General features: G+C 42.6%; 1 protein-coding gene across 1 annotated transcript in view; it reads right to left on the bottom strand.

Annotated features, from left to right (window-relative positions):
- Positions 1 to 19,182, bottom strand: part of LOC311296517 (roundabout homolog 2) — a 70,358-nt gene extending 51,176 nt beyond the window's left edge. The window contains exons 1-2 of the mRNA XM_084418343.1: positions 18,723 to 19,182; positions 10,053 to 10,379 (exon numbers count right to left, since the gene is read on the bottom strand). Of these exons, the coding sequence (XP_084274469.1) occupies positions 10,053 to 10,379; positions 18,723 to 18,783 (388 nt within the window). The 5' untranslated portion in view covers positions 18,784 to 19,182. The remainder of the gene's footprint in view (positions 1 to 10,052; positions 10,380 to 18,722) is intronic.
- Between the last annotated feature and the right edge of the window lie 1,501 nt (positions 19,183 to 20,683).

The following is a 20,683-nucleotide window of genomic DNA, read 5'->3' as shown; positions in this document are numbered from 1 at the left end:
TGTGTGGCGCGCTTTCCTGACTCTCTCGATGACCTGAGGCAGCAGAGAGACTGGCGGAAACGCATATAGCGGGCCGCTGGGCCAAGACTGGGCCAGCGCGTCCTCGCTCTTCGAAAAGAACGCTGGGCAGTGTGCGTTGTCTATTGACGCAAAGAGGTCGACTTTCGCTCTGCCAAAGCGGCGCCACAGCGACTGGACTGTTTGAGGGTGTAGAGACCACTCCCCAGGGGGAACGTTGTCCCTGGACAGTCTGTCGGGGCCCTCGTTCAGATGGCCAGGCACATGCGATGCTCTCAGAGAGCGCAGAGAGTGCTGAGCCCATACGAGGAGGCGTTCCGTCAGGGCGCAGAGTTGCTTTGATCTGACACCGCCCTGGCGGTTCACATAGGCCACTACTGAAGTGTTGTCCGTGCGGACTAGAACATGGTGACCACGGAGGAAAGGGAGGAAGTGCATGAGCGCTTTCTCGACCGCGAGCATCTCTAGACAGTTTATGTGTAGGAGATTCTCCTGGTCTGACCAGTGGCCAAAGACCGGTCTGCCTTCGAAGAGCGCTCCCCAACCTAGGTTGGACGCATCTGTAGAGACAACTTTCCGGTGTGAGACCACTCCCATATTCACTCCCGTGTGATACCATTCGGCTGCTAGCCAGGGCTGCAGGGCTGAGACACAGACCTGAGTCACTCTGATTAGTGAGCCGCCGGTCGCCCAGGCTCGATGGGATACGCGCGTTCTCAGCCAGCGTTGAAGCGGGCGCATGCGCAGTAAACCCAACTGAAGCACTGCTGCAGCTGAGGCCATATGCCCCAGAATGCGCTGAAATGCCTTCAGGGGAACCCGGTTGCCTTCTTTGAAGGATGCAGCGAGGCGCTGGATGCGGCGCGCGCGCTGCTCCGTCAATCTGGCCGTCATCGCCACCGAGTCCAGTTCTATTCCGAGAAAGGAAATCGACTGCCGGGGCGAGAGCGAGCTCTTTGTCCAGTTGACCGCTAGACCCAAAACCTCCAGGTGGTCGAGTAGCGCTGTTCTGTGAGACACAAGTTCTGTCTCTGACTGCGCTAGAACGAGCCAATCGTCCAAGTAGTTCAGAATTCGCATTCCCTGACTCCTCAGGGGAGCGAGAGCCGTGTCCATGCATTTCGTAAATGTACGGGGTGCTAAAGACAGGCCGAACGGCAGGACTGTGTATTGATAAGCTCGACCGTCGAAGGCGAATCTCAAAAATGGCCTGTGACGGGGAGTTATCTGGATCTGGAAATAAGCGTCCTTCAGATCGAGAGAGATAAACCAGTCTCCTGGGCGAATTTGCGCGAGGATCTGTCTGGTTGTAATCATCCTGAACGGCCGTCTCATGAGGGCTTTGTTCAGATGTCTCAGATCTAAAATAGGTCTTAATGCTCCGTCCTTCTTGGGAACGAGGAAGTAACGGCTGTAAAAGCCTGACTCGCTCAGAGAAGGATGCACCTGTTCTATGGCCCCTTTTCGCAGCAGCTTTGTTATCTCTGCTTGAAGCAGATGTGCTGTTTCCAAACTCACTTTCGTTTCCGTCTGCGCTAGAAAGCGCGGAGGGCGACGAGCAAATTGGAGCGAATAACCGTGTCTTATGGTGTTGAGCACCCATTCTGACGCGCCCTGAATAGCCTCCCATGCTTTTGCATGCATAGCTAGGGGTCGAATGGTCTCTGGGTTCAGATCGCCGCGTTGCGCGGGATGGGGAACCTGTATCAGAGAAGACGGGGCGGCGCGCGCGCCGCCGATGCTCGGACACGAGGGCAGAAGAACAGGGCTGGCCGACTGTGCAGAATTTAGTAGCTCGATCTTGGACGATGGAGCGTGAACTGCTGTCAAACAACCCAGGCGCGAGGGCGGCGTGGGGATTATGGTGTCTGAAAGTGGGCGCGCGTGCTCGTGAGCTGGCGCGGGATATGCACTTATGACACGGCCAGTGTTTGGGGGCTTTATGAGGTTTGCAACCTGTCTGGCAGAGCGGGCAGTGGGCAGGTGTGAGCACAGGGCTGTGGGCACATTTCCTACACTTGATGCTCGAGCGGAAAGTTTCCGCTTTAAGAGATAGCGCTCTGGACGCGTTGCCATGGGAACCTGGTCTGTGTGAGGCAGTGAGCACACGGGAGTGGGCACTTTTTCTACACTTAAAACCCCTGCGGCTTGAGCCGTAGCAATTTGAGGTAACTGAGTGACAGAGCGAGCAGCGAGTAGTTGTGAGCACGGAAGTGTGGGCACTTTTACTACATTTAGTGCTCGAGCGGTGTGAGGCCGCTTTATGAGAGAGCGCTCTGGGCGCGTTACCATGGGGATTGCACTTGTGTGAAGCAGTGAGCACATGGGTGTGGGCACATTTTCTACACTTAAAGCACTTATACTCTTTTTGAGATTTATCTGGGTCGCCGTGAAAACGGCGTTTGTGTGCAGGCGAGCGAGTGTAATTACTGGCTCGTTGGCTGCGGTGTGTGCTGCTGCAGTAGCCTGAACATAGGGGACTGACAGAGCTGTGCGTTTTGATGGCGGTCCGGCCGTAGCGGGACTCAACCATCTTTTCCTCCTTGCGGATGCTAGGAGGACTTCGCGGGCTCGGGCTTCAACGCGATCTTGGACCGCGGGCCCCGTGGGGGCGGCGGTCTGTGACGGCTGGTCGAGCGCGACCTGGGGCGATTGCCCTGGCGCCGCTGCGAAGCGTTGGGGGGCCTGGAAGAGCGCTGGTTAGAGCTGCGCACAGGAGGCTGAGTTTGAGGGCGGCCTGTGGCTGAGCTCGAACGGCGGGGCAGGAAGAGGTCCATCGCCTGCGACGCCTTCTGTACCTCAGAGAACCGATCCACAATTCCGCTGACCGCAGGGCCAAAGAGGCCGGTGGGCGAGAGTGGTGCGTTCAGAAACACAGCGCGCTCTGACTCACTCATGTCCGCGAGCGTCAACCATAGATGTCTGTCGATGACGGTGAGCGCGGCCATGGATCTGCCGATGGCTTGAGCAGCGGTCTTGGTAGCGCGCAGCGCGAGATCCGTAGCGCTGCGGAGATCGGTAAAGGCAGACTGATCCGAGCCCTTCTCGTCCAGTTCACGGAGGAGGTCGGCTTGAAGGATCTGAAGAATAGCCATTGAGTGCAGGGCGGAAGCAGCCTGGCCGGAGGCGGCGAAAGCGCGGCCGGCGAGAGCTGAGGTGGTCCTGCAGGCTTTAGACGGCAGGGCAGACTTTGAGCGCCATCTAGCAGACGGCGGGCAAAGGTGCGTTGCCACAGCATCCTCAACGGCGGGGATGCCGTTATAGCCGTTCTCGGCGGCTCCGTCCACCTGGGAGAGAGCCGAGGAGACTGGCGAGCGGAGTCTGGTGGAGAACGGAGCGTTCCAGGACTTAGAGAGCTCGGCGTGGAGCTCAGGCAGGAAGGGTGCTGACCTAGAGGCAGGCGCAGGGCGGCGGCTAGGCAGAAAAAACCCGTCAAGGCGATTGGGCTCCGGCTCCTTAGGTGGAGACCAATCCAGTCCCATTCTCTCGACCGCTAAAGTGAGGAGGCGGAGAAGCTCTGCGTCAACACTAGCGCGGGTTCGAGAAGACTCCATAGTAGAGGGGGCGGAGCGGTGAGAGCCCGACCACTCCTCGCTGTCAGACGCGAGCAGAGAGCAGCTGTCAGCGGCATCATCTGCATCATCCCCCAGGGCGACGGCAGTGCGGGCAGTGGCCGGCCGCTGCGCGTCGGAGAAGGGTGGGGGGGAAGGAGAGAGCGAGGCTCGCGGGAGAGGTTCCGGCGAGCGCTCAGCTGTAGCGTCCAGTTCCGGCGGCCTTTGAGAGCGACGTTTTTTCTTTCGTGGCCCGGAAGAAGCGGCCGGAGAAGATGGAGTGTCTTCGAATTTAGCGAGTCGAGCCCGTAGGGTCGACATCGGTAAATCTTCACACTGTTCGCAGCCGCCCTCGGAGAGAGCGCGAACAGCGTGGTCAAAACCCAGGCAGAGAGCGCACAGCACGTGGCGGTCTCCGTCGCTGAGCGAGGCTCTGCACGAGCCACAGGATGTGCGAGGCATTTGAAACAACGCCTCGCGCTCTTTTAGATGCAAGTGTGTCGCGGCGGACACACACACACACACAAAACAGAGCAGAAAAGGATATAAGGCCGGATGGCGCAGCAGGCAGGGAAGGCTGAAGGCGGCGAGCGGCCGGCGTCCTCAGGCTGAGATCCTCGGCGTGCTGGTCGCTGGATTCAACGGCGGCTTCCTCGGAGATCAGCGATGCGAAGAGCTTCGCTGAAGAGACAGAAATCAGCGAAGCAGCCTCTGTTCCTTGCTTATATACTCTAAGCCACACCCCTAATGACGGGCTGTGACGCACTAAGCGCGCCAAGCGCGCTCATTGGACGTGACGTCACGCGCAAGGCTCAGCCATAGGCTGCTGCAGTTGCCGCAGAGCAGCCAATGGGCACGCGACTCGCTTGCCCTAGGTCTGCAGGCTGCCGCACTGCGTTGACAAAGTTTAAAAAATTAGGATAATTTTTGGCTTCAGTATCTCGTGAAAGGAGACTTTCCCGCAGCGTAAGCTAGCTTACGCAATACGAGAGAACCTCTCGTAAGAGAACTAAGATGTTACATTATTAATCTCTTTTGGCATTGGTACAATATAAATATAAAATAAAATTATAACAAAACCGGCATATATATATATATATATATATATACTTGAGGGTGTATATATACTTGATATACTGTTTACTATGTTTTGAGACACAACCATGAAGTTATCAGTACCTAATTATTTGAGCATTTGACCCATTTTCATGTGTTAGCATGTTAGGTTGTTAGACATGACACCACGTGGAGACCCTGCACTGAATATAAACATCATCACTGCACCCAAAAACAGTGAATTTGTCCAAATGTGATACTGGTATTTCCACAACTCATGCGTTTGACTTATGGGAGTGAAGGCACATTTTTTGAGGTCGAGCTCATTTCAAAAGGCCAGAAGTCTTTCTTCTCCGCCCCCCTGTAGAGATCATGGAATGATTGTAAATGACAACCCTGTTGGGATGTACATTATTAATAGCCCACCACTGACTCACCACGCGCTCTGTCTCCTTCCTTACACACGGCCGTTCATTCGCATCCCCCACTATGGAGACCCACAACACATTCGCCCATTTGTGACTCAGGCGTTGGTCTTTAAAGGATAATCATTCTAACCTGAAGAATCCGAGATGGTTTTCACAAGCGGCCATCTGTCGACGTGTGCGTGTATGGAAGTGGGAGGAGAATTGTGAAATGTTTCAGGCTAACTTAAGCACTCCTATACTTTCAGCCTGACAGTGACAACTACATAATTACATTTAACAACGTGTAATTATATGGCGGAGCATGAAAGTGGATGTGGTTGCAAATGGGTTACGACAGGCCGGCATTGCGACACATGGCTGGAAGTGTGTGTGTGGACTAGGCAGAATGTTGTTATTGTTCATTTCAAAGCCACATAAATAAATCCATCCCAGAGGTGGGCTAATCCCACGCCACGTTACTCCCCGTCTCGAGACTGGGCTAATCGACCCACCCAGAAAAAGGGTGACTGGGTTAATCCACACATCGTTTGTGTTTACTTCCTTTTGGACTGATAACATCCCATTTAATATCGCTTTCCGGCTTCTACATGCTTTCTTGAACAATCAATAACTGGATAGAACTTGCCGTCACAGAGCCAGAGATTGTCTTCTGAAAATTACACAGTGCAACAGCTGAAAATGTTATGCATATTACATGAAATAGACAAAAAGAATGGAAGATGTGCGAGATAAATAGTGAGTGCGTTATGTTCAATAACATTGTGCATGCAAGAAACCCCATAACAGCCCTTCAGAGGGTTTAGATAAGAGCGCATGGGGAAAGATGTATTAGGGAAAAGCTGCCATGGAGCATCATTACTTTATAATCCCACACTGGGAGAAAGAGGGACAGCTGGGCTAGAGCCTTTTAAGCAAGTTTTATTTTTCATTTGTCCTACTTTATCTTAATCCAGGCTCAGGGAACGCGGCAGTTTGCTACCCCAGACAGACTGCCACATTCAATGCTTTGAAATAGATACAGCTTTTCTCTTGCATAAAAGCTTCAACACAAAGCTTCTATTTTAAAAGAATACGTGAATGGATTCGTATTCAAGCCGAGAGCTAAATATCTACCTCTGCTAAAAAAAAAAAAAATAACAGGCACCACTAGTTGCACTTGCCACTTGTCATTCTGCCTTTATGACAAGCGTCAGATTAAGCATTGGTCGTTTGGCATACATATGTTACATGGATAATACTATATCCCCCAATATACCGAAGTCTAGCATGGGATGGATTAATATATTAGTGTAAGACCCAGATTTAACCTTCTCTCACTGGTGCATCCTTTAATATTACAGAACAACACTGGATGTTCACAAAACGCAGATCTTTTGTTTGTCAAAGCACCTTGAAACTCATGAACAACAGAAGTGTTGCATTTAGAGATTTATACTTGCTATGGCTGTTTAAACCTTAGTTGCTTTTTACAAATTCTTGAGGAAATGTGAGAGTTGCTTGAAACTCACTGCTGTAAATGGCTTTTGTTTGAAAACACCCACTGTCAGTATGTACTGAATTTGAAGAACCTACTTCTCGATTCTATGCATGCATGGCCATTTGACCTTGTCCGCCATTAACAAATATGATTTCTCTCAGTGCTTGAAAAAGAAAAAGTGCCTGGCAGTAACATGGAAGTAACAAATTAACATGAAAGTTGGCCTTGCCGTTAAAAATACGTGTTCTTAATTAGTAAGATGGACACTGATGCTTTGACTCTGAGTGGCAAAGTACCGGCAACATGTGAGATGTGGCAGTACGCAAGAAAAGTGAAGGTACGCTTAAGATTAAAATACAGTATAGAAGTGCCGGAAATGCATCCTAGTGCGCACCAGCCCACTTCGAGCACTGGTTTCTCTATGATGTTAAAAAAAATGGTAAGTCTGAACGCATAAAGGAAAAGTTCACTCAAAAATTATAATTCTGTTATCATTTACTCACCATCATGTTCTTCCAAATCTGTGTTGTACTATTAACTAAACCTTGAAAATATAATCAGTAATTGAAATAATGATGAAATATATACAGTATATATATATATATATATATATAAATTATTTCATCATTATGATGAAAAACTTCAATGAAAATTAGAAAGATTTCTAAGATAGAAAGAAAATAAGTTGAAGCAAAACCAGAAATTAAAATAAATGAAAGCTATTTTAAAATAAAAAAAAAATATTAAAAAAGACAAAAACATAACAAACAGCAAACTTATACTTATATCTATATGTATTAAAATAACACAAGTTTCCAAACTTTCATCTGCAAAACTTGTCATTATTGCTATTATCTGCTGATGTTGCTGATGATTTACAACTGTACTTTCCTTTGGAGTGTGATGGCTGTGCATCTTTTACTAATTTTTATAAGTGCTTGACTGAGGTAAAGGGATGGCTAGCAAATAATTTTTTACAATTAAATGAGGATAAGACTGAATTTATTATGTTTGGGAACAAGGAGCTTGGGAATGGTCTGGCTGATAATAATGGACTATTGTCCAACAACATGCAAAGTTATGTAAAGAACCTTGGAGTATTTTTCGATTCTGAAATACGCTTTGATCGTCAAGTTAACAGCGTTGTGAAATCATCTTTTTTCCAGTTAAGAAAACTGTCTAAACTGAAACCAATCATTTCGTACAAGGACTTGGAGATCGTTGTGCATGCCTTTGTTTCAACCCGGTTGGACTATTGTAATGCTCTTTATCTAGGCATAAGTGAATCACTGGTTACTCGTCTTCAGCGTGTCCAAAATGCTGCAGCGAGATTTTTAACAAATACCAGAAAACGGGATCACATAGCACCTTTATTGATATCCCTTCACTGGCTACCTGTTAGATACAGAATACAATATAAGGTGTTGATGTTTGTTTTTAAAGCACTACATGATCAAGCTCCTGAGTATATAAAAGACATGTTAATCCCTTATCAGTCTCAACGTCACCTTCGCTCCTCTCAGAACATGCTCCTAACCGTCCCACGGTCTCGCTTGAGGCGTAGTGGAGATCGCGCTTTTTCTGTTGCGGCTCCTGCACTGTGGAATGTGTTACCATTATCTTTAAAAACCTCGTCAGGCATGGATATTTTTAAAAAGGAATTGAAGACTTATTTATTTTATCAAGCTTTTGCCGTTTGATTAGGTCTGAGAACTGTGAGTGATTTGTTGTTTGATTCTCTTGGTGTCCTGTTTTAATGTAACTTAATGTTTTTATGTATTGTAGAGTTATTGATTACTTATGGCCAGCACTTTGGTCCATTCTAATGGTTTTGAAAGTGCTTTATAAATAAAAGTTGAGTTGAGTTGAGTTATTATTCTTTCTTGGTCGAAAATGCTGATCAAACTATTAATGTGGTTCCAAAACTTCTCTCACAAAGGATGTTCACAACTCTACTAGAATAGTTAATTATATCACGCGTGCCTAATACTGAAAAACACTATTGACTCACCAACAAAAAAGCACAAAGTGAGCATTTCATAAACCAACAACTCTTTATCTTTATGAGTACCATAAGATGAAATATGTAACAGATGGACACAGCCGCATCAGACTTGTCATGGCAAATATTGCTCACTTATCACAAACAGGCTGATCCCATGTACACAATATTTTTTTTCCCACCTCAATCCGCTTGCTGCTATAATCTGACCAGCAAGACGTGCATGCGGTCTCAAAGACGTGTGAAGGATCGCTCACTCTCGCCCCAGCCTTCACCTGTTGTACCCCTCAGGATCCTCCGTCTTCATAAACCACCCACTCTGCCCTCATGCAGCGGTCGCGCTGGCAACTGTCCAGCTCTAATTAGCACATTAATCACTGTTGAGGAGAAGATACGGCCAGCGGTGAGCTGGGTCTCCCGGTGTATGACCCCAGTCTCATCTTCCACAAGGGCGAACACTTAATTCATGAGCATTGTGCAGCACGAGCTAATATCCAGCCTGAATTGAGGCTCAAAGGAGTGCTGAGTGTAGATCTATATGGACTCTAGAGAGCTATGAGTCCTTTCTCTTTCTGGCTTTAATCGTACATAATAAATCATCTTGTAAGTCTTGCTTAGACGACATATTTTCTATGCGGTAATTATGACTTGGAATTAAAGCCCATGTAGCATCATTCAGCGAATCTTGTGCCCGAAAAAAATCCACATTCAGTTTTATTTTTGAATGAAAAGTGAGATTTAACGAGATTTAGGTCTTAAAATACTGTGCTGCAGTCAGCTAGTATTCCCCTTCCATGCTATTATTAGAGAGTGTAAGTATGCAGATTTCAGGATAGGATCTACCACAGAGTGCATGATTGCAAATCATTTTCACCCAGCATGCTCTGCTACTCAGCGTCCTCTGGGACAGTAAGCAAAAGTCTGTAATGGCTCTAAGGGCTTGACTCTCCCTCAGCAGTTAAAGATGTCTATTTTAAGATCTCATTCCGCTTCGAACGGGGAAACAATTTAATAATTTCTTTCGGCAAGTCGGTAAATGCATCAAAATGGGCTTGCCATGACACTGACCCATCAGATCAGACTCCTGAAAAGAACAGGGAGCTACGAGAAATGTAATTGTGTACTGTAAAAGACACAGTTTGTATAAGAGGAAATTAGATCATGTGGAAAACAGGCACCAGAAAAATTCATGGCTTGTTTTGTTAATGAGCAAACTTCGTTGCATTCCCATTCTAATCAATAAACTTGCTAATCCAGTTTCTTCTGGCGGAGAAGCTGGATATGTTGCCTTTCTGGAGCCAAGGAGCTGGATTACGACTGAGCCAAAGGCCCAAAGCAGAGTCACGCAGCAGGAGGACACACTGTCACAGCAGGCAAAAACTCAGCAGCAGCCTGCCACAAAGAACTCAACAAACAAAACCTCAGGACATGTCTGAGAGGAATAGATTACTTCTATTTCAGCACAGATATGCTCCATCTAGAAACACAGAATAAGGTGGAATTGATCAGAAAATACTTACTGGCTACTTCCAGCGAGGCATTTCGGCTAACAGCCTCTCCTAGGTAATTGCGGGCAACACAAGTGTAAACACCCTCGTCGGGTTTGCTGCGGCGTCCGTGAACGATGCGCAAGAAAAAAAGGGAGCCGCTTGGCAGCAGCATGCGGTGGGAGCGAGGGTCGTCCTTATCAGTTTCAACGTGCTCGCCGTCTTTATACCACTCCACCGTGGGCATGGGCCGACCCTCTGCCTTGCAGTTCAGGGTGGCTGGCTCACCCTTTGACACGATCAGATCTGAGGGATCCTCCACTATCCTGGGAGGAGCATCCTCCAAACGTGGACGGGACCCTGCGAGAAATCAACAGTGACAGTTAAAAGCATATACATGACATACTGGAGGAATGTTTGGCACTTTCAGTGTCAATTAATTAACCAAAACAGGCAGTTAAACCTAACTTCTTGTTAAAAATAAATTTGCATATCATCCTCACTATGCTGCGAAGCACGTGAGTCTCAAGAGAAGCCAGGTTATCCCAGTATATTTTTCTGTTGATATAAATAATCACATACATTTAGCAATATAGCTGGAGAATTATGTATATGATGTGTATTATGATGTTATAATGAACAATAGTACATTAATAGTAGCCTTTGTTCAAGTTGTTCAAAGCATCTCTAAGGATGCTGATTGTTAGAAGGCAGCTGTCTGACTCTGAGATGGCGAACAGGAAAATGGTTTGTGTAAAATTAGCAACACATTATTAGCTGTTTGCTGAGTCCGACGTTGTAGAGAGCGATACATAAAACGCATTACTATTCTGATACATCGACTTGTAGACGAGCCTGTATGAGTGAGGGTAGGCGGGACTCATATGAATATTCATGGACCGCGTATACTTAATGAAGCAAGGTTGTAGAGTTACATTCGAAGCCAATTTAAGGCCATTGAAATAATTTAGGCTATTTCACAGGAAAAATATGCCATTTTGGTGATCAAATAATATGAGTTTTAAGGGAAAAAATTATTGACTACATTATTTATACAGACTTTAACCTCCATTACTTGAGTTTATTGCCATAATCAGCTTTCTTTACTTAAACACAAACATAAGCCCCTTTCACACAGAACGTTAGGGGTGTGTAGTAGTGATGACGGCTGAGATCATACGGCAGCTTAATGGAACGGTACGCAATACGCTAGTTTATGATCGAATCAAAAAAAAAAAAAAAATGCAAGAGCGTGGTTTTTCAAGAGATGTCACGTGTCTTTACGGGTTGTGTGTAGGGGTAAGTGTACCCATTAAGCCCACCAAAATCTGTCTAGGTTTTTTTTCTCCATATAATTGACATAGTTTATAAGAAAAATTATTTGTTAAAATGCAAGATTAATCTCTCATTTGAGATTGTATTAATTAGTTGATGTACATTTTAGAATATAAAATTAAGATAATTTAGGAATAAAGTCAGAAGTCTGGCATGGACTTAATTGGTACTTTGGCACCATTTAAGCCCACATCATCATTGATTCACAAAATATAAAAAATGTATTGATTTTAAAGAGGTAAAACATCAATATATTTATTTAGTGACAGGGAAGTATTAAAAAAAAGTAATTTTGCTAATGTTTGATTACAGCCCTGGGTGGGATGGGTAGGTGTTAGTGGCTGGTGGTCTGGAGCCTTAAGTCGGCTTGACTGGAGTTGTAGCTGGAGTGAAGCTGGAAGTTTGACCGGGTGTATCTGGGGAGCCAAGCCGAGATGGAGCTCCATACTCTGGGCTTAGGGGGATCTCCAAGTGGGCCCCCCACATCGGGAGTCTGGAGCCTTAAGCCGGCTTGGCTCCCGAGTTATGCCTGGTCAAAGGTGGAAGTTAAACCAAAACCAATAACCCGGCATAGGCGGCCCACTGGGTGACCCCTCCATGCCCTGAGTCCAGAGCCCCAACTCGGCCCGGACAAAGTTGGAAAGGAAGTGGCGGTATCTCAGAGCCGGACAGTCCCAGGGGCTCAGGACTGTGGGGAATGTAGGAGCTGGGAGCTCTCCATGTCAGGAAACTCAAGCCTTAACTCAGCTTGGCTCCCGAATTATGCCCGGTTATACATACAGGACTTTAGGACAAAACGGGCTCTATCTCATTTGAATGAATGCGTGTAATTTGTGTGTAAGTAAGGTAAGGTTAAAAGGTTAGTAAGGTAAAAGCACACAAAGACATGTTATCATTAAACACTTTCAGAAAATGTATCAAAGTTTGCAATTAGAGGCATTCCTCATTGAAACACATAAGGTGGGCTTAAATGGTTCCACAGTGAGTAATGGTGAAAAAAGACAATGTTTTCCTTTAAAAATGTAAGATATGTTTACAAATACATGCATGGAGCTTAAATATACTGTGAACTAGTATCATATAAATTTTTATTGTGCCCACATTGAGAAATGTTACGTTTTTTTCATTCAAGGTTAGCTTGTGTTGGCTGTAGTTTGCATGCGTTTTGTGGCACTGTACCATTTAAGCCCGTCTTTAAAAAAAGTTAATTTATAAAAATAATCATCTCTACAAAACTATTTAGGGTGTATTTATTTGTAAATTAATGTAAACTGAATCACAAAACATTTATTGTTTGCAGTTCACATGCTTAATTCTTTGGCAGTCTATCTTCCTGGAAGGCTAATGGTTTGACCTAGAGATTAGCTTTGAACGCAGGCTAATAAAACTCATCTTTCCATTTAAAGGAAAATGATATAAAATGATAAAATACTATTTGTTCATACACAAAAAACAAAACATTTATCTCTTATTTGACATAATAGCAATGTAGTTACCAAAGAAATGGCTGAAAATTGCAGAAATGTGTTGATTTCTGAAGGTCCCGAAACACCAAAGTTTTGGGGTGACTTTGTGTGAGGTCCCCTGAGACAGCATGCACATGGGTGGGGCTAACTCAACATTGCCAAATGTGATTGGTATGCAATAAAAAAAATGCCAGGGAAGTAACAAATCACTGGATTGATTAAAATAATAAGCAGAATAAAATATTATTTTCTCTTTTTTTAATTTGACTTCAGAGTTGAAAGTGGGCTTATAGGGTACATGGGCTTAATGGGTACACTTACCCCTACATCTGATGCAGTTTTCAGTTTTGAGAATTTGTAGAGCACTACAAAATAACCAGGGCTGAAACTGCTTAACAAGTCTGTGGAACTTTTCTTTACATTTTTACAAAACATTTTGTGAAAAATAATTAAAAAAAGCCTTTGATAACAGAGTACCAGGGTGTACCATTCAACCACACAAATAGTCTTCACCAGCATCAGTGAAAGGATGGAACCAGAGGAGAGAGGCTTCTAATGGCCAGTGGGAAAGGGAGCTGGGGATGAACCTCTCAAAGGCTGATGACTCAGCACCTATTAAGCTTTCAGCCCAGAGAGCCAGATGAAATCCGTGCGAAGTTAAAAGAAGCTGACATTAAGGCTGAGTCTAGCATGGCTGCGGCTGTTGAATGAGGCTCCAAACCTCACCGCCCATTAGTGCCGAATTCTGCTCTGGCTGGGGCTACAGAACTAACAGAGAGGGTTTCTTATTTATGTGTGAGGGCTTTTAAGAGGTGGAATACTTGCAGTGCAGTGCACAGCAGTGGCCATGTGTTGGGGTTTCTTGACATTAAAGGGGTGGAAATTCTCAACAGTTGGTGAGTGTGTGCAGCAATAAAATAATATCATCTATGGAACAGAAAACTAAATACTTAATTTATCTGAAAATACTCAAGTGGAAGAAAACAGTTCTTATAATGTGTTTATTCTTGGTGAAGTTAAATCCAATAAGTTACTAATGACTTTCATAAAAACTCGGTCATGAACACCTAAATAGTTCATCAGCCTCCCGCTGCACATTACACTCATAAGTATGTTTCCATCCGTTCACAACACTCAAGATTATAACTCCCCACTACTCTGAGGCATCATCATTTTTAAAGTTATGGCAAGCTAATTGGTCCTTGTGAGAGAATGAAAGGAACAAATAAAAGCTGGTGGTTTTCAAACCCATCACACATGAAAAGCCATGCTGATTTGAAAGGATAATTATCTGTCAGTGATTTCACGACATACACAGTCGCTGCTTCCTTTCGAAAGTGTAAATGAGAGGTATAAGACCACATTAACAGGTTCATATCTTACAGGAAAGAAGGTTACATTTGGAGAAGATTGTGCCATGCAGTCACCCATAGAGCTGTACAATATTTACACACACAAATCACATGAGAAATTTCTGAGAGATTATTCTCACAGCATCTCTCTCAGTGATTTCCTGACTGGTGGGAAAAAATATATTTTTAATGGGTTTTCGGATATATTTTATTAGCTGAAAATGTACCTCGCATTCTTAAACCTAAAACCTTAGAAACGTAGAAGAAATCTAATATGCTGGTAAATGAATACTCAGGAATTAATAAAGACTGGCTGTCTTTTTAGGTGAGCAGAAACTGTTCAACACAGTTGTATGCACCCGTACCATTCAGAATTTAGGTAAGAAATGGGATGAAATTGATGAATTGACATGATGAAATAATACAGAAATTTTGATCGCAAGAAAGAATTCAAATGAATTGAAATAACTGATAAGTTTATACAACAAACTAAGTTCAAACAACCATCATTTTAAAATAAAAAAAGTAAAGTTTATCAAAACAAATGTTAGGCTTAATGCCTGAAAATGTATCTAGACAGAACAATCAATAGACAGACAGACAGACAGACAGATAGAAATGTCATAAAAAACATCTGCTATTCTGAACACAGGATTATCAAGTGTCTTCCTTTGGAATACTATTGACACAAGTTATATTTAGTGTATGGCTACGAGCTATGGCGTTATGTAAAGCATTACAGTAATTAATATTTACAAATATTAGACATGCATGCTTCACCCTCTTTCTCCTTAGGGCTTAAATGTACCATCACTAATGCTAATGCGTTATGAAAAACGGTGCCCAGTCGAATTTTCAAAACTGTTCGCCTCAAACATATTCAAGTAATATGAGCATCAGCCTGGCTCCCTGGGATCAGTAATGATCCAATGCTTTTCTCAACAGACATTACTAATGGTTGCGCACTGGTGTACACTGATCAAAGAACAAAACAAAATATTCGTTCATGAAAGAGATCTGATGGTATGAATCCTAGACCCATTATTACGCCAGGCACATCGCTTTTCACAGCGTAGCAAAAACTGTTCTTTATCGACTAACTGTGACAGCTTACATCTCTGCTGGGTGATCCATCTCAGGCCATTTGTCATCATTTCAGAAACGCCATTATCTCCGTCAACCCCATTATCTCCGTCAACCCCATTCAACCTCTTGTAGTTGGCATTTGCCCTAACCTGACTGCAACTGCTAAGCAACACAAGCTGAACAGCTTTTGTTTTGTCAGTTCTAAGCTTCAGATCTCTTACATTAATTAATGACAGTTGCGGGAGATTTTGCAGTCTGCAGTTTTCTGCTAATGAACAAACACAAACACACACACAAACAAACACAAACACACCCACATGGCCGCTTATTTAAGGAACAAGCGCATTTACTTACGAAAATTAAATCTGGAACACTTATTTGCTAAGTGAAAAGCAATAAGCCGAATGAATCATTGGTCTATAGAGATATTATGTGATGTTGTTACTGTAAATGGTGTCAACACGTCTTAAAATAATCACTGTTTTTAAAGAGCTGCAGTTAATCCATGTATATACTAGATAATAAATGGACAATACAAATGGACAATACAATACAATATTTCATTAACTTTGTCATATTTGATCAGATTTAGACTAAGGACACCTTCAAAAACAATTTGTGAATTCATCCTACTAACAGCTCTGCCTGTGGTACAGACGTCTCTTAGCAACCAGACTATATCTGCTATTATCTAGTATTATCAATCATCTTTCATAGTATGTTTTAGCTCTGAACTTTCTCCAAGTAAACAATGCTTTTCATATTCACAGCTGACAGTCAAATTGATAAACCCGCTGCATATTAATACAAGCGTTGCTCTATTTTGAGCATCCTTTCAGCTCGGGCACCCCCACAATGTGGAGAGACAGATGCATAACTCATAAATTCTTTTTCTAGAGCTCGCAGCCGCTGTCTCCTTTAATGCAAAAGGCCATTAAGCTGGCCTCAGCGGGGGGACACATCATGCCGCCTGCAGACTGATGATACAGCAGTGGCATCCCTCTTTCCACCTGCCAAACATTTTCGGTCAGTCTCTTACAGGTCATTTCACCGCAATCAAAGACGGTAAACATACTCCAGGCTATAGGAGATCATGGAAACAGCTCTTGTATAAATATTTACTCATTTAGTGTAACAGTTGGTGTCATGTCCAGACTTAAGACATGTGCCCTGTGAGTACTGCCATAATGGATGAAAAAAATAAACACCATCTCTAATAACTAGAAATGCCTTTATTTACACAATTTGTATTCGCACCGCTGTACTTGTTTTGTATCATTAGCTACCAAATAAAGAAATCAAACACAGTAGTCTTTCTTGTAATACGCTTTGATAAGTGCCTGAACATGAATATTTTATAACACAGCTGTCTTTTGTTAAATCCAGAGTGATTATGATCTTTTTAATGTTTTAATGGAAACTTTCTCTTATTATTGTCTCACATTTCACTATAAAATCCATTACGTAAAAAAAAAAACATTACTTTATTTATTTAACTTGTCAGAAAAACTTATTTTGATCAGGGGCGGGTCTACGTGGTGGCCAGGGGGGGCACCGGCCCCCCCTGAAATTTGATTGGCCACCCCAGGTGCCCCCCCTATAAGATGTCTTGTGATTGGTTCATTTTACGGCCAATCAGTTTAGACTCTACTGAAGTTCGCGATTCAAAGAAGTGCAGCGCCAGAGAAACAACGGTCGCAAGTTGTGAGTAAGTAACCCATCTTAAGTACACAGTGATGGCCTAAGACACGAAACGAGCGGTTTGTGTGAGAAAACGAACAGTATTTATATCGTTTTTTACCTCTTGTACACATCCGGCTCTTTCCGGAGCTTGCGCAGACTAAGCCAGAACGCGCGCACACGTCACACACCAGGAAGCGCGTGCGCCCTCAGATCACTTGGACGTGGTTGTGTAGAGGTAAACAGAACACGATATAAATACTGCTCTTTTTCTCACACAAACCGCTCGTTTCGTGTCTTAGGCCATCAATGTGTACTTACGATGGGGAATTGTTTAATTTGGACTTCATTGTGCATGCTCTTTGAGATAGTGATCATAGACCTGCATTATAGAGAATGGTTTGACCTAAAAATATCAAAATTGAAACTACTGCGGAAAAAAAGACACCTACATCTTGAATGCCCTTAAACATACGTAAGCTAAAACATACAAAAATTTAATTTCAAAGTGAACCATCCCTTTAACTCTGAGTTACTCAGCTTTTTTGTAAATGAGTCTGAAAGAAATGCTGAATGAAACACTGATGTTTTGGCCAAACCATTTGAATTATTACAGTGGGGGGAATTTTTTTTTTAATTTTTTTTTTTTATTATTATTATTTGAAAGAGATTGTGAATAAAACTACTGTATATTGTAATGGCCAAACTAATTAAAAGAAAATAATTGACATCGTTTCTGCTTCTGTGTTTTTAAAATGGCTCATTATTAAAATTGCTTTTATTTTATAAACTTGTTAGTTTTATGAAAACACAAAAAATAATAAACACTGGCTCTCAAATTTAACTTAATGGATGCAGGGATGACAAAAAACTAAATTAATCAAAAATGTGCTTTATTACTACATTTGTTTACAAGTAACTTTATTCAAGTTAAAAAAATAAAATCAGTAGGATTTACTTAATATAGGCTACTGTAGAATTTAGCTTCTTTTTTTTTGGTCACTGGCGGCCACCCCGTTTGGAGGCAGTGCCCCAGCATGGCCCCCCCACTGAAAATGCTCTAGACACGCCCCTGATTTTGATCAGATTATTTCGAGTTTCAACTTCATTTCCTTCATCAGATATCACAATTTAAGTGATTGAAAATGTGTGCAATTAGCTAATATTAATAAATTTATACATAAATGTACATTTAACGTGCAGTCAGTTGACAGTGGTTACGTAACAAGATGTGACCTAATGTAACTCGTAAATGGAAGATTTTCTAGTGCAAAATAAATAGATTTTTGTGGATTTGTTTTAATATATGTTCCATTTTTGTTGCTTCGACAACAGTATTAAGAATTCACTGTAGCCTATATTCAACAATATTACTGATCTGCATGCACTGACACCATTGTTAAAAACTGAACTGGGCTGGACGATGACATCACTGTTTTCTCCAGAGTGGCAGTAGGCCTATATAAATGAACTAAATTAATAATAAGTAATGATTTTTACAACGGAAATGAATCAACACTGAACTTATTTGAGCTGGTCAGCAACACTATTTTCTTCTAGACCTGATGTGCAGCCAAAAAAAACTTTGTTGCACTGGTATCACTGTAAATCTGCTTTGAAACAATCTGCATTGTAAAATGCGCTATATAAATAAAGGTGACTTGACTTGACTTAGTGACCATATAGGCTAATAACATGAAAGTCTGAGACTTAAACTAACAGATTAAACTTACTCTGCAGTACTGAACCAAAAATAAGATCAATAAACTAGTGTTTTAACTCACCTGATGAGCTGTAGATGTTAGAGAGCATCAGTAACAGGGTTCCTATGACAACAAAAGCCATTTGTCCGGCTTCCAACAAGACTTGCGCTGTTATCTACGGCATTAGTAGTTTCTAGACAAAAGACATTCTCATTGGAACATGCCAAGCGAAACAATTTTAAACTCGTAAAATAAAACAAGAGCGGGAAAAGCACTTCAGCTGCTCTCTTGGAGAAATTCACAGCAGCGCATTACGATAAAGTCACAGTCAGTGATGCCTGATCTGAAACGCGCGGATATTTGTATAAGGAATTGCATGATGACTCTGATGCCTAACTATTTTGTTCACTCCCTCTGTCACTCATTTGGCTGTAATATCGCACAGACTTCAGAAGCTGTTCTCCCATTCAGCTCACTGCATGGCGTTTGAATAAGATGCTCGAGTGGGTCGAGTGTGAGCGCTCTGCAGAATGAAGCGCGTGGAGCTTCAGTCCGCCCGCGACACTAGAGCGCGCTTCACAAAGAAATCTTAAAGCGACAGCTTTGTTTTGCTGTCCTTGTCCATCGGTATTTCGCTTTATGATTTCTCCCCCGCTAAATAACAAAGAACAAACAATAACTTTATTTGTTATTTTATAATGATTTATTTGATACTTTTTAAAATATAGGTATGTTATATTTATGTATAATTCAATTTAATATTATATATATTATACCAGTTAGGTACGGGTACACACCTTAATATTTTCTCCTGACCATAGTTGGCACAATATCTCATCTCAGCACTTTTGATTAATGGCCTTTTAAAAAAAAAATGTATTGTATCTGAATACCAACATCTGTGAGATTCTGTCAGCCAAAACAGTTTTGAGGTTAATTGATCTAATTTTGTGTCTCAGGAAATTGTATTATGTTGAACATCAAAGTTTTTGTGTCTATTTTTTTTTTATCAGGGATTTGTGGACACATTCATGTTTTTAGATTTGTTGAGTAAATGTTATAAAAAAATGTTTAAGTAAATATAGAATCAGGCCCTTGGGGTATTCTGCCTGTATATACAGTACAGGTCAAAAGTTTGGAAACATTACTATTTTTAATGTTTTTGAAAGAAGTTTCTTCTGCTCATCAAGCCTGCATTTATTTGATCAAAAATACAGAAAATATATATATAAAAAATATATATATTATTACAATTTAAAATGTCATGACCGGCTTTGCCGTGCTGCTGGGCAGCTTGTTGTTGTCTGTGTTTTATGGTTGCCGTCTGTCTGTCTGTCTTAGTCCAACAGGTGGAGCTGTAGGCTGGCCGTGAAGGTTAATTGATGACCTGTTAAAAGAGGCCTTCCAGGAGCTCGCCGCTCTCCTTTTCCTCTTCGAGCCGTCGGTCTGTGCGGCTGGTGGCCGCCTCGCTCGTCGTCCTCACCTCCTCTCCTCACCCGTTTCATTCTACTGATGAACACTACACTTTTGGTTAACCATTACATTTACTGATACATTTCTATTTTGTTAAATAAACACTCTCTGTTAAATGTTGCGATCAGTGTGGTCTCCCCTTTCATGTTGCGATCACTGTATGAGCCAAGTGGTCGTAACAAAAATAATTGGTTTTCAATTTATTATACTTTAAATTATCATTTATTTCTGTGATGCAAAGCTGAATTTTCAGGATCATTACTCCAGTCTATCACATGATCCTTTAGAAATCATTCTAATATGATGATTCATTATCAAAGTTGGAAACAGTTCTGCTGCTTAATATTTTTTCATAACCTGTGATACTTTTTTAGGATACTTTGATGAATAAAAAGTAAAAAAAAAAGCACATTTTTAAAAAAAATAGAAATCTTTTGTAACAACAACATACACTACTGGTCAGTAATTTGGGGTCAGTAATTTTTTTTCTTTCTTTTTTTGAAATAAATCAATACTTTTATTCAGCAAGGATGTGTTAAATTGATAAAAAGTGATAGTAAAGAAGATCT

The sequence above is a fragment of the Rutilus rutilus genome (genome assembly GCF_951802725.1).
Source record: "Rutilus rutilus genome assembly, chromosome: 9".
Taxonomy (NCBI): Eukaryota; Metazoa; Chordata; class Actinopteri; order Cypriniformes; family Leuciscidae; genus Rutilus; species Rutilus rutilus.
The sequence above is the reverse complement of the archived record's forward strand: the minus strand, read 5'-3'. Positions and strand labels throughout refer to the sequence as shown.